At 38.3% G+C, this 13,949-nt stretch overlaps 1 protein-coding gene and 1 long non-coding RNA gene across 7 annotated transcripts in view; one reads left to right on the top strand and one right to left on the bottom strand.

Annotated features, from left to right (window-relative positions):
* Window positions 1-13,949, bottom strand: part of LOC103244766 (uncharacterized) — a 149,924-nt gene that overhangs the window by 79,222 nt on the left and 56,753 nt on the right. For 3 of the 6 annotated variants that reach the window (XR_005243119.2, XR_012090820.1, XR_012090816.1), the window contains exons 6-7: window positions 2,383-4,902; window positions 214-293 (exon numbers count right to left, since the gene is read on the bottom strand). This is a non-coding gene — a long non-coding RNA (uncharacterized lncRNA). The remainder of the gene's footprint in view (window positions 1-213; window positions 294-2,382; window positions 4,903-13,949) is intronic. The other 3 variants (XR_012090818.1, XR_012090821.1, XR_012090817.1) reach the window with 3 other exon arrangements.
* Window positions 7,679-13,946, top strand: SPINK7 (serine peptidase inhibitor Kazal type 7). Its single transcript, XM_008014912.3, has 3 exons — window positions 7,679-9,256; window positions 10,073-10,098; window positions 10,813-13,946. The coding sequence occupies exons 1-3, from the start codon at window positions 9,196-9,198 to the stop codon at window positions 10,939-10,941; spliced, it is 216 nt and encodes a 71-aa protein (XP_008013103.2). The 5' UTR covers window positions 7,679-9,195; the 3' UTR covers window positions 10,942-13,946.

Genomic DNA, 13,949 nt, shown 5'->3' with positions numbered 1-13,949 from the left:
CACTACCTGAGCTTTTTGCACTCCCAGACTGGCTCCTTCTCATAATTAAGGTGTCATTCAAATATCACCTTCTTTGAAAAGTATACCCTAGTCACCCAATCCAATTCATCCCCCATTTCCATGTTATCTCCTATCTCAATATCATGATACATATTTTTAAAGATACTTGTCAGGATCTGAAATCATCTTATTTCTTGATTTTTTTTTTCTTACCCTACAAGAAAGTAAGCTTCATAAAGTAGGGATCCTGTGTGTCTTTTTCAACTCTGTATCTCTAGTGTGGGGAACACTGCCTGGAACAGAGAAAGGAAATAGTAAAATTGACTATTACTTGGTGTTTCATTTTTATTAAGCAAACTTGTATTAATATGTCAGCATAAGGAGGACTTACAAGACTTCGTACTATAAGCAGAAATATTAAGAGATCTAATCATCTGGAGAAAAAGAGACCTTGACAGTGCACTCTAGAACTGCCTTTGCAGGTCTGAAGGGCTATACTTGAAAAGAGGGTGCAGACTTGTTCTGTTGGGCTCCATTGTTGAGAACTAGAATGTTGGAGGCCACATCCAGTGGAGTTCTGTTCAATGTGATAAAGAACTTCTGAGCAGTCGAAGAAGACCAAAAAATTCAATGACCTTCTTTGGTGACGAGTCTGGAAAATTGGAGTAAATCCTTATTTTTTTTTAATGTTCAAGAAAACACTGCCACCCTTTAGACGTTAGTAAGTGTTCCATAACATGATAAATAAACTGTAGCCAGTTAAGGTTTGGAAAAATTGAGTCGAATAAAGTGAAAACTTTCCATATTGCAAAAAAATGTAATTGAACCTTTAATGAAATAAAATGTATTGTGAATTCCTCAGAAAGAAATGGAGTACCCAGAGTTTCCCATGTCTGGGTGATCAGGGAATCTTATTTTCAAGAAACACTTATTAACATTTTATGAGATACCAGGGTCTTGAAGATCAAGTCTATAGTTCTCCACGTGTGAAAAGAATATGCATATTGAGGGTCTGGGGGTAGAATGTCATGGACTAAATTTTGTCTCCTCGAAATGTATATACTGATCTCTGATTTAAAAAAAAAAGAAAAAAAAAGAAAAACTTCATCTGAATTACATTTAAGGAAGTTGCGTTTAATTGAGAAATGAATGATTTGCAAATTGGCAGCCTCCCCAGCAACAGTAGGCTCTGAGACTCTGGCGCAGCCATGTGATGGAAGAAAATATATAGACAAAAAAAGTAAAGTGATGTACAGAAAATGACAGTGAGGTGCATAAACAGCTGGACTGGTGATGGCTCAGCCTTTGCCTTATTTGAACACAATTTGAACAGTTGGTACATTTGATTGGCCAAAACTCAGTGACTGGCACAAGTGTAGGGTATGGTCTGTTTACACCTCTACTTGTTATAGTTCATAATGTACAGAGAAACCTTTAGACTGAACTTAAAATATGTAGGGAGGCACTTTAGACTCAACTTGATTTAACATCTCCAATGTGACTATATTTTGAAATACGGCCTTTAGGATAGTAATTAAGGTCAAATGAGGTCATAAGAGAGGCACTCTAATCCAACAGAACTGGCATCCTTATAAGAAAAGGAAGAGACATCAGGGGCATGTACACAGAGAAAAGACCAGATGAGGAAGCAGTGAGAAGACAGACTGCAAGCTACAGGGAGAGGCCTCGGGAGAAACCAGACCTGCTGGCATGTTGATTTTGGATTCTAGAAGTGAAAACATTTCTGCTGTTTAAGCTCCTCAGTTGGTGATATTTTGTTACGGCATCCCTAAAGACTAATACATTTCCTGTTGTTGGCTAACTCTGAGGTATCTTTTCAGCACTGAGCACAGGAAACATGATTATTTATTTACTTTTAAATGTTTAATTTTATTTTTTAATTGACAGATGACATTACATATTTTTATCTTATACAATCTAATGTTTTGAAGTGCATTTACACTGAAGAATGGTTAAACCTAGCTAACAAATGCATTACCACTAATAGTTATCATTTTTGTGGTAAGAGCACATAACATCCACTTTCTTGACATTTTTTCAGAATAAAAATGAATATGTCATCAACTCTAGTCACCCTGCTGTATAACAGTTCTGCTGAAATGTATTTCTCCTATCTAACTGTAATTATGTCTCCTTTGACCAATGTCACCCCATCTCCACCTTCTTCCCAGTAACTCTAGCCTCTCGTATAGGCAATGTCCTACACTTGCTTCCCTGGCCTTCTCCCAAGCAGGTATCTCTCTCTCTCCAAGCTGTGCTGCCTGGGGTTAGAGAAGGGGGTTGTGGGTAATATAAAACTGTCTTTTCTACCCTCTTCAATATGTATTTTCTTATTATTATTTTTAAAGTAGGTACTCTTACCTGGTTTATTTAGCTCTTGTGACGATTTTTCCTGTATGGGTAATTGCTACAAATCAATTTTTCTGTTCAGGGACAATCACTGGAGAATCCTACTCTGCCATCACACTCCACTCCTTCCTAGTAAACGTTATTTTTACCAATTGGAGCTGGGAGCTGTGTGTGTGTGCGCGCACATATGTGTGTAAACAGTCTTCATCCAGATACTATGAGGTACCCTAGAAGCAACATAAATTAAGAAAAAAAAAAAATAGTTGTTACTGTTCATCCAAATCACCTTGATCCACGATTGGAGCTATTTAGCCTCAATGGCCCAAAAAGAAGTGAAGGCATTCAAAGCATAAGTGTTAACTCCCTGCTCTCATGAGATACAGGGAACAAAGTCTTCCCAGACACAAAGTCAAAATGCAAATATCCAGATTCGTAGGTCACTGTGCCCTCAGTGGTCACAAGGGCACGATCATAATTGGGGTTATCTTGAAAAATAAAAAAGAAAAGAGTTGGGATGTGAAGGGGCCATACAGGGAGAGAAGAAGAGACAAAGCTAAGCCAGTGATTTTTAAACTGTCAAAAGACCCCTTGAGAGTTTGGGGTGGTTTGTTTGCTGGATGTCAAGAAGAAAGGCACCCTGGTGGGGGTGGGTGAGAGGTGCTGGTGAAGCAATGAGGAGGGAAAACCAGAATCAATTAATAAAGTTCCACCCTCTCCTTCCCACCTAGCCTCATTCCTCAGCCTTATTGACTGTATAAATTAGTGTACCATGGATGGCTCTTTAACTCGAAAATGTGAACTACCAATCTAGACTAATCTTACTAGATTTAGAGGAAGTAGAGAGCTCACATTGGAGAAGGGATTGTCACAACATTGCTCCCTAGATAGATAGATGGGGATGGGGGACAGGATAGGAACCCTTGACTCCTGGCTCTCAGTCCTCCCCTCTCTCCACTGGAATGAACCCTCTTTCCAGATGATCCTCACAGATGAAAATGTCACACACTCTGCCCCAGTGTTCAGCTCCCTCTGCCACTCATTCAAAACTTAGCTGTTCTTCCTGACTGCTCTCATTCTGTCAGTTACACTCCTATTATTTCAGTGTCCAATGAGTCTACAAATCTACCTTTTAGGTTTAGATTTAAAGGTAATACACCAGAGCAATTAAAAAGCATCTTTAAGCTCTTTACCTTAAACTAGTCATATCTCTTAAGATCCCACTATTGAAGCTAAATAGCAGGGAGAATAGCCATCCCTATTTCCTAAGATTGTTTTAGGTATGAAATGATGGTGCAGTGCAGTTCTAGCACTTCGTAAGTGCTGAATATATGGTTCATTTTCTTATTATAACAGTCCATCCTTAGAGCCACTATTCTATACCTGGATTCCTGCACAGCTACAGCGCTGGCTTCCCTATTTCCCTCCAGCTAACTAACCCAAAAACTCTTCATACAGGCCTTGCTCCAATTTAATTCCCTCACCCTTCTCTAACCCTCTAATGAGTTATCCCACTCTTCCTTGTGGCACCCCGAATCTATAAGGGAATAAATACCCAATACTCTCAATTTTTTATATTAATTTTTATGCTTTGCTTCAAAACCTTTTCCCATTTGCCCTGGGAATACTCACTGGTAGCACTTGTGGCTGCAGCATTTATCCCAAGAAGAAGGAGGTGACAATGCTGTCAACATTCCACAATTGTCTTAGTCCATTCTCACAATGCTATAAAGAACTACCTGATACTGGGTAATTTATGAAGAAAAGACATTTAATTGACTCACAGTTATGCAAGCTTAACAGGAAGCATGACTGGGAGGCCTCAGAAAACTTACAATCATGGCAGAAGGCAAAGGGGAAGCAAGTACCTTCTTCTAATGGTGGCCAGAGAGAGGAAAAGGGGGAAGTGCCATACACTTTTAAACCATCAGATCTCATGGGAACTCACTCACTATCATGAGAACAGCAAGGGGAAATCTGCCCCCATGATCCAATCACCTCCTACCAGGCCCCTCCTCCGACACATGGGAATTAATTCGAGATGAAATTTGGGTGGGGACACAGAGCCAAACCATATCAACCATGATACTGTGATTGAAGTAGACAACAGAAATGGAAAGAAAACTAAGGAGCCATGTGTCATTGTGGATTCTAACAAGAATATGGCGTGGATTTGGCTGATCAGATGCTCACTTCTTAACCAACTGAGATCAAATGTTTAGTGTAAGAAATTCTTTCACTACCTTCTAAAAATTACAGTGCTGGACTCCTACATCCTGTTCAAGAAGGACAATCCTGAGCACGCAATTAGCCATGTAAACTTCAGACTGACATCAATTGAGAGAATGCGGAAAAACATCACAGACCATAGCTGCAATGTCTTTAAGGACGTCCATGCTCTGATGATGTCACTCCTCTTTGCCTGTCTGGAAGACATTTCCCCAAGAGCATACCACCAATTCCACCATCAGCGGGGTGAAATCCAACTGGTCACTGCAAAGTTTGCTGCTCACACAATGACAAGCATAGCAAGATCTGGAAAGAAATGGAATATTTTTGTGTATAATATGATGATCTGCTTTGTGTTGTTCTGTGCTTTGAAATTTACCAAATTAAAAAAATTACTAAATACTAATCATCATTTACATTTCTGTTACATTAGAATTAGAGACAAGTTCTGTTTAGAAATAACTCCCAGAACAGTTTTCGTATTTTATTTTCACATTGAAAATTAGATTTACTTCAGCCTCAAAGAGCATGTTTATATAAAATTAAATGAATGCTGGCAGCAAGCTGCACTTTTTTTTTTTCTAAATGGGAAAAGAGCTAATTTTATTCTGCCTTCCTCATGATGGAACCAGGACCATAGTTATTCTCTCTTACAAGGCCTCAAGATTTTCTCCTTGGAGGACTATAAGGATAAATGAAAAAACTATCCTCATCCTGAAATGGACTGCTTTTATCTTCACAGGCTTTGACTCTCATTCCAAAAGCCTCCTCCATAATTTGTGCCTCAGTATCCAGCTGGAAAATTTCTTCTCTATGTAAACGGTTTCCAAAACCCAAACCAACCCCTCTCCTGATCCCTTGACCTCACCTTTCCTCATCCCTTTCAATCAAGAGACCTTTATCTCCACCCACTGGATACACCCTGAGGATCATTATCTCAGCCCCACCCCTGAGAAATTGTATCCGACAACTTGATTTCTAGCCCTGTCTCAATAAACAATTGTTCTTATTTCCTGTACCTACCACATTTTGCCTAAACCTTGATCTCTAACCACTTAAATGCTTGTACCTCGTATAGCCCATCAGAAACTTCTGGAACATTTAACTCTATTTCAAGCTTTGCCACCTCCTAATGCAGTCTTTATGGTATCCTCAAGCCTCTGATGCATCCATTCCCTATCTATCAAATCACTGTTCCCATTTCTTACTCTGTGTCGCACAAACTTTGGGAGAAATACGAGGAATAGTACTAATTGGGCCTTCTAAAATCTAGTTCTAACTTTTCCAGTGGCCATTAATCTTTAGATCCATTGCTGACTATCTGACATACTGCCAAGTCTTCTATCATCTTTCTCAAGCTCCCAAAGAAACCCAGTTCTCCCAGTGCAAAAAAGCAAAACAGCATTGAACAACCAGAGCTTACTTTACAGTGGGCTCCCCCCATCTCTCCTTCCTTACCCTTCAAAATATGCCTGTCTCTACATTTATCCATTCTTCTCTCTCTCATGTGTCAGAGAAAATGGTTTTTCATCTGTGCTCTTAACCTTATTTCCTATCTTTATACATGCCTCTAATTAGCCACTCTCTACCATGTATCTAAAATTTCTTCTTCTCTTTGGTTTTAAGACATGCTCAGTCTATCCTAGATCTTTCTGTAGCCTCAGCTTCTTCCATTCCTCCTTTCTTTGACTATCAAACATTAAAAAAAAATTCTGTTATCCTATCTTTTACCACCATTTTGGCCACCCTTTGACCCTATTCCCACTCCGCTTTGATAAAAGTGTATGTTCAAACTGCAATAAAGATACCTCATCTTGAAACATAATGGCTTTTTCTTAGGATGCATTCTTTTCCAACATTCATGGCAAACAATGAAACCTACAATTACCTCTCCTTCTTGGAACCTTCACTTTGCTTCTTTTCCCTGACTGAACCTCAGCAGTTTCCTCCATTAATTGTATCACGATCCTTGGAAGATTACTTAAATCCTCTGAGTCTTAACTTACTCACTGGCAAAACTAGGGTAACAAAAATTTCTTCCTTAATGAGTTGTTATGAAGAGCACATTCCATATTATTAGCTACCATATATCAAGATCTAATTATGCGCTTGGCGCCCTGATGCACAAATACACACAAACCACACAAACATACCACACAGACACCTCACAGACATGCATCCATAAGAGATTATATGCACAGTTGAATCGCACAAGTTCACTTATACATAGATTTTCTTCTACCTCTGCCACTCCTGAGACAGTAAGATCAACCTTTCCTCTTTCTTCTTCTCCTTAGTCTACTCAAGATGAGGACAACAAAGATGAAAACTTTATGATGATCCATTTCCACTTAATTAATGTAAATATATTTTCTCTTCCTTACAATTTTCTTAGTAACATTTTCTTTTTTCTAGCTTACTTTGTTGTAGGAATACAGTATATAATACATGTAACATACAAAATATGTGTTCATTAACTGTTTATGTTATTAATAAGGTCAACAGTAGGCTATTAATAGCTAAATTGTTGAGAAATCAAAAATTGTATGTTAATTTTTCAACTGTGGTGGTGTCAGCACCCCTGGACCCCATGTTGTTCAAGAGTCAACAGTATAATGTGTGTGTGAGAGAGTGTGTGTGTGTCTGTAAAATCTAATTTAACACTCAAAACAACCTATGAAGTAAATATTGTTTCTGTCATAAAGATGAAGACTCTAAAGTATCAGATGTTAACCTAAATACTAAAAGACACACAGTCAACATTTTTTTGGAAGAAAGATTCTAAATGAGATCTACTCAATGCCCATGCTCTTAACTACTAGATTACATTGACTCCCAAACAAGTATAGGAGTAAAATATTAGGAGATTGTGCAATATCATTTATTATTCACTTAATATATCTTGTAGTTGCTAGTTTTTAGAATGCACTAAAATAAACCTGCCAAGCAGTAAACTAGTGAGACAGTCTACTGCCTTCCCCCAGGTCTTCTATACATACGTCCTTAAACTCAATAGGCAAACTGCAGCTATTTGGACACTTTTGCATGGACAATTCAGTTTACAATCTAATGTCAGCAACTCATAGCATTAACTCTTGGTTTGTCAATAATAATAACAATCACAATATTATTATTAAATGCACTACGCTTTAGAGCAGACTTTTATGTATATAATTAGGTGAACTCTATTGTGGCTAACAAGAGGCTCTATTGGACTTGGATGAAACTCAGTCTCTGGGATGATCTCTGCTATTTGTCAACTATTCTAGTTCTTCATCTGACCTTCAGGTCAGGGAACAAGTCAGGACAAGGTAAGACTGTGTATTAGTCTGTTTTCAAGCTGCTGATAAAGAAATACCCAAGACTGGGTAATTTGTAAAGAAAAAGAAGTTTAATGGGCTCACAGTTCCACATGGCTGGAGAGGCCTCACAATCATGGCAGAAAGTGAATGGCATGTCTTACCTGGCAGCAGGCAAAAGAGAATGAGGGTCAAGTGCAAGGAGAAACCCCTTATAAAATCATCGGATCTCGTGAGACTATTCACTTCCATGAGAACAGTATGGGGGAAACTACCTCCATGATTCAATTATCTCCCACCAGGTCCCTCCTACAACATATGGGAATTATTGGAGCTACAATTCAAGATGGGATTTGGTTGGAGACACAGCTATACCATATCAGATTGATTGCACTCACTCCATACATCACAAAGCATGTGACGGCCACAAGACCATGAGGGGAAGTGACAGAAGTATTGCTCTGGGCTGGAAGTTTTAATTGCTAAAATGAGAACTCCTTGAGAATTCATCTTCACTTCACCTTGACTACAGTATTCCAAATAGTGATGACTCTGTCCACTTGGCATCCACAGTGAAGGCAATGTAGCATGATCAGCTGACTACCATACAAGTGTAGCTTGAGTAAAAAGCAAAGTTTTGTTTTAATTAACAGAAATCTTGTGGCTACATGTTATCACAACATAACCAAGCCTTCTGGATTGATAAAGGCTCACAGCATATAATGACTTATCCAAGATTATACAGGTAGAAAAGATCAGAAGTAATATGTTAGTGCTTTTCTCCATACTTCATAAATGCTAATGTCAGTGTTCTTTCCATTCGGTCCCAGTTTGCTTCATTGGTTCACTGCCTCAAAAATAAACAATATTTCCCCAGGTGCCAAGATATAAACATAGGTGTAATCAGTCTAATCTGGGTTTAATAGATTCCAGTTTTGTAAAATAAAGGAGGTTTGAGATTTTCACTTATTTCATAACTAAGCCAAGAAGCTCATATTTAGTCTCTTCTAGTACATGAAGTTTAGAATTCTTACCAGTCCCACCTTTGGGAAAGATAGAAAATACTTCTTACCTCAAATAATCAAATCATTGGTCAGATAAGAAGTAGCAATTCAGTAACAAGGACTGTAACACAGCCCAGGGTGTGGCACCGTGCTTTGAGATCCTCTGGATGACCTCACAGGAAAGGTGGAGAAACCAAGCCTTGCATATATATAAACATGACCCCTTTCCTGGGATATGGTCGATGCAGCTGTAGTGAAAACCTCAGAGCAGCTTCTGCACCACAGCCATTTCCAGCATGAAGATCACTGGGGGTCTCCTTCTGCTCTGCACAGTGTTCTATTTCTGTAGCAGCTCAGGTAAGTTAAGGTCAGACGATGCCCTTTATAGCCATTAAGCTTGTTTTCACAAATAATCCCTCTTGGGATGTGAGCATCTCAGAAACATCTGGTTGTAAGAATTTAAAGTGTACTGGTTTGTAATAGGATCTTATGCGCCATCTGGAGTTTGAGAGACTTGAGTCCAATGTCTTTCAAGGATTCTTATTTGCATCCATAGAACAAAAATCATCTAATTTCTCCATAAGTCTTCCATTTCATATGTTCATATGGACACTGGAAGTTGTCAGTGTTATTAGATATACTATTTCTTAGTGCAAAGATACAGGAAAACTTGGATGTCTTCCCAAATCAGTTTGGAGGGATTAAAATAAAACACAAGTCTCAAAAAGCCAAGGGTCAACAATCAGACTTTTACACTTTGAAAAATTAATTAGTGTTTCCAATCCCATAAAGACATTCCATTGCATTTCTTTATGTCAACTGGGAAGGAAAGGATATCAGAAATGATCCTTCAGGCTCTTAGGAGTGATTATTTTAATACTTCTTATTACTACCTGACTTTGGCCATATCAAAAACACTATGAGGTTCAGAAAACATCCTGTGATCAACAAAGAGAGGAAATTTTGATAATTTTCTTGCCTAAACCAAGGGTTAACCTAACCCACTGGTCATTCAACTTCCTCAGCAAACAAATAGGATTTTGCATAAGGGTGGAGAGTGTGCTGAATCTCATTGCTAAAGGAAATGTAGAGTCATTATATAGGATGAAACTTAATTAATGAGATTTAAAGTTCACTTTATTTTTAACATTTTCATCTGTATCTCTTTTTCAGAAGCTGCTAGTCTGTCTTCAAAAAAAGTAAGTATGTTGAATAACATTTTAATGTCAATAACTATTGACTGTCATTTAGTCAACATATTTGTAGGATAAATTCAGTATGTTTTGGGGGATTTGAGAAGGAAGCAAACACACGTGGAGAAATGGTATCTGCTCTCCAGAAAGCAATTGAAGAAATATGGCATACATATAAACAACCATATTTTTAAAATGTTTTTTAAAAATTCCAGAGTTAAATGAGGGAGAATTGCCTTCCAGCTGAAAGGTTGGCAATGTTTTCATAAAAGGCATCACGTGTAAAAGGCAGGGAAAAAGTACCTTGATAAATTGCACAGACTCTGGGTTCAAATACTAACTCTACTACTTACCAGCATTTATCTTCAAAAAGTTCTCTCTATTTCTAAGCTTTAATTTCCACATTTGTAAAGAGAGTTAATAGTAGAATTTGCTCTAGTTGTTCTGAAGATTAAACAAGAAAATTCACATAAGATTTAAGTTTGATGCCTAGCCCAGAAATGCCCAGCAATTGTTAACTGAGTGTAGTAGAAAAAAAATAGAATACCAATAGTGCTAGTATTTGTAATAGTGATAACACTAGTACTTACAGAAGTGGCCAAGCAACATCTGATTATCTGAGCTGGGACTTCCAGCCCTTGTAGTATATCTAATAGTGGACAGAGTAGCCTAGCTTGTGGTCTGGGAGAAAAACAGGACATTTGCTTGTGTATGACACAGGTGGACTGCAGCATTTACAAGAAGTATCCAGTGGTGGCCATCCCCTGTCCCATCACATACCTGCCAGTTTGTGGTTCTGACTACATCACCTATGGGAATGAATGTCACTTGTGTACTGAGAGCTTGTGAGTACCTCATAAGAAGAAAATGAGATCTGGAGCCAGTGCTCTCTACTACAAACCTTTCTACTTTCCAGGATCCAGCTTAAATCTCTATAAGCTATAATTTATAATTATCCCCACCCAGAACAGCAGGTGGGGAAAAAAAAATGACTGTTTCACAATCAGACAGGGTAGAGTCACCTGCTCTGACAGCTTGGACTGGTTCCATCCCATCACAGAACCTTCAATTCCTGTCTGTCAATTGTGAGAATCCAGTAAGACGGTGAATTCTCAAACTGCTGTCCCCAGAGCACAGAGGTTCTATAGAGGCAAGTCAGGAGTTGCTATTAGGGTTAAAGGGACCATTTGGGGTAGTTTACAACATAAAGTTCAGCTTTGACTATTTTAAGCAGTGGAGTGCCATACAATATCATGTTTGAAGAAAGGGCCCTGAACTCCCCATCCCCCCAAAAATAATTGAAAACTACTATACTACCTGACTTCTAAGATACTTAACAGTCTCAGTGCAGCTTGATTCTTAGACAAAGTGTGCCTAGAGGTTCTTTATCTTCATATTCTTGGAGGCTCCATATATCTGTAGCTTTAAGGGGGAATAAGCCTACAAAAATGATTGTTTTTCCTTTATCTAAAATAAGGGATGCAAGCTGTCAGTATTTGGACCAGAATACCACGGACATGTTTTGTTTAGGTATTTTGTTTGGCCCACAAAATGTTTTTGCAGAAATGTAGCTAGGCAGATGTCACTTCTTTGGTACAAGACATACAAATTGCACTTAACTCTCTCATACCGAGTCCACTGTGATCATTGTTAACTCTTTTAGGCCACTGGATTTTGGACTCCTAGATCTTGCATTTTCATCTTTGTGATTATCTTAACAAGTGAGAATAACAAGCCCTGAGCCCAAAAGGACATATTTATGTATTTATTCCTATTTGGGAGGTTTTATTTCACAAAAGGGAAAATTCTGTAACATAGGCAGACTGGGAAACTAGCCCTTGGCCTGGAAACTAGCTGTTTTCAAGGGACACTGAAGGGAAACATGGTGAAAGTCCTCCTCACTAATGCAGGATCCAGCTTCGTCAAAGGCCTTGCTGACCAGGAAAAGCTGAGAGACAGGCCCTCTCAATTTGCTTTGTCAGAGTACTCTTTCTTTGTTGTTTTAAGACACTTGGTGGTCAGAGGGGCTCTGGAATCAGAGGAGGCAGCAGAGGGGTGGAATGATCACTGGAGTAGGGAAATTCTGCTTCTTTCTCTGTCAGAACACGCTTTGGCAAGGTCATTCATTTTCTGAGACTCAGTTTCCTTATCTGTAAAATGAGGTTCTGCCTCATAATCTCTATAGTTCCTTTCAGTTCTAACATTACATAAAATTTCCTCTTGTGCTAATGAATCTTGTGAACTGTGTCTTCCCTTAGGAAAAGTAATGGAAGAGTTCAGTTTCTTCACGATGGAAGTTGCTAAATTCTCCATGGACATGGAGAGAATGGAGTGCTATCCTCATCATCATCTTCATCATCTCCAGGCTCTGAGTTTCTTTCAGTTTTACTGATGTTCTGGGCGGGGGACAGAGCCACATTCAGAGTAATCTGGATTGAAAGGAGATAGTTTCTGTGCTACCCCTACAAACGCATGCCTCACTGACAGACTGGCATTTTTTTAAAAAACATGTCAATAAAAAATAATCTCCCAGAAAGTTTATCTTTGCTTCTGTTTGTGTTTGTTTCTTAGATCGAGGTATAAAATAACACAATTATAAAAGAAAATTGAAAAACATACGAGTCTTGTTGTTTAGGAAAAATTTTATACAAAGAATCCGAATCAGCTTCCAAGAAACACATGCACACCACATACACACACACACACACATACACACACACACACACACACAAGATACATAGACATGCATACACACAAATGCCAGTGAACACCACACCTTCTCCTGGAGTCTTTATCCACTAGAGACAAGTCTATGTACCATACTGTTGCTTCACATTGGTCTCTTTTTTTAAAAAGATCCTTAAAAGAGAACCTCTCTTATTCCAAGAAGTCATTTCTAGAAGAGAAGTTTTTCTTCCTATTCCTTTCCAGAAACATACCACAATTTCTCATAGGCCAGCTCTTCTAGAGTACTGATGGGAAAGCCACTGCTTCAAGAGGAAGCATGTCCATTGTTGTAGAGATCTGATTGTTGAGATGTTCTACTTGTCTAGAATTGAAGAGTACATTCATGAGGCTATCAACCATCAGCACCAGTGAGCATATATAACAAAGAAGTTCACCCTTTTTGCCAATTAACAGATTTTTCATTATTTAAAAATGAATATTCTGTCTCCATTGAAATTTATTTTCTCTAGGATAAAAATCTCTGGTTAATTCAACTCTTTTTGCTCAAGTGTTATTTCCCTTATAATACTTCTATCTTGGACCATACTCCTTGGATCTGTTACAATTAGGCATTGTCCATCTTAAAATATGTCAGTATGTTGTCCAAAAATAGACTAATCAGCACATTTTTTTTTGTCCGACAGATATAGAGAAATTAGAACTACTACCTCTCTACTAAACCTTCCCTTCTACTAATGCAGCTGAATGAACCAAGGATCATGTTTATAATATAGAAACATCATTAGAATAAAATCTGATGTATTTGTAAATACCAGGCTTGCTGCATAAGGATAATGAAGAATGAACTAAAATAAAGATGCCAGGACTCCACCCTACAAATTATCATTCAAGAGAACTGAAGAAAGCACCAAACAATCTAATTTTTTTAATTGGTATACATTCAGAATTAGAAAATTCTGAGATAGACATCTGACCCAGCTCAACACAAGAGGGTCCCGGATGAAAGCAACATCACTACTACATGAGATTAACAGGAAATATGTCATAGAGAAGGTGAAATTTGATTTCAGCCCAGCGTGGCAGAACTGTGGTTATTCACCACAGTCCTTCCTGGCAAATGAGAATGGAACCCAACATCTACTTCTCTTACTAATTGGCTCATAATAACT

This window comes from Chlorocebus sabaeus, chromosome 23, assembly GCF_047675955.1.
Source record: "Chlorocebus sabaeus isolate Y175 chromosome 23, mChlSab1.0.hap1, whole genome shotgun sequence".
In the NCBI taxonomy this organism is placed as follows: Eukaryota; Metazoa; Chordata; class Mammalia; order Primates; family Cercopithecidae; genus Chlorocebus; species Chlorocebus sabaeus.
Note: the sequence above shows the minus strand (reverse complement) of the source record. Positions and strands in the feature narration are given on the sequence as shown.

What these genes read in the sequence shown, in the direction of transcription:
- SPINK7 (XM_008014912.3), top strand. Translation starts at nt 9,196, where the DNA reads ATGAAGATCACTGGGGGTCTCCTTCTGCTCTGCACAGTGTTCTATTTC. An exon ending in CTATTTCTGTAGCAGCTCAG is followed by an intron (nt 9,257 to 10,072) that starts GTAAGTTAAGGT and finishes TCTCTTTTTCAG; the next exon opens with AAGCTGCTAGTCTGTCTTCA. An exon ending in CTAGTCTGTCTTCAAAAAAA is followed by an intron (nt 10,099 to 10,812) that starts GTAAGTATGTTG and finishes TGTATGACACAG; the next exon opens with GTGGACTGCAGCATTTACAA.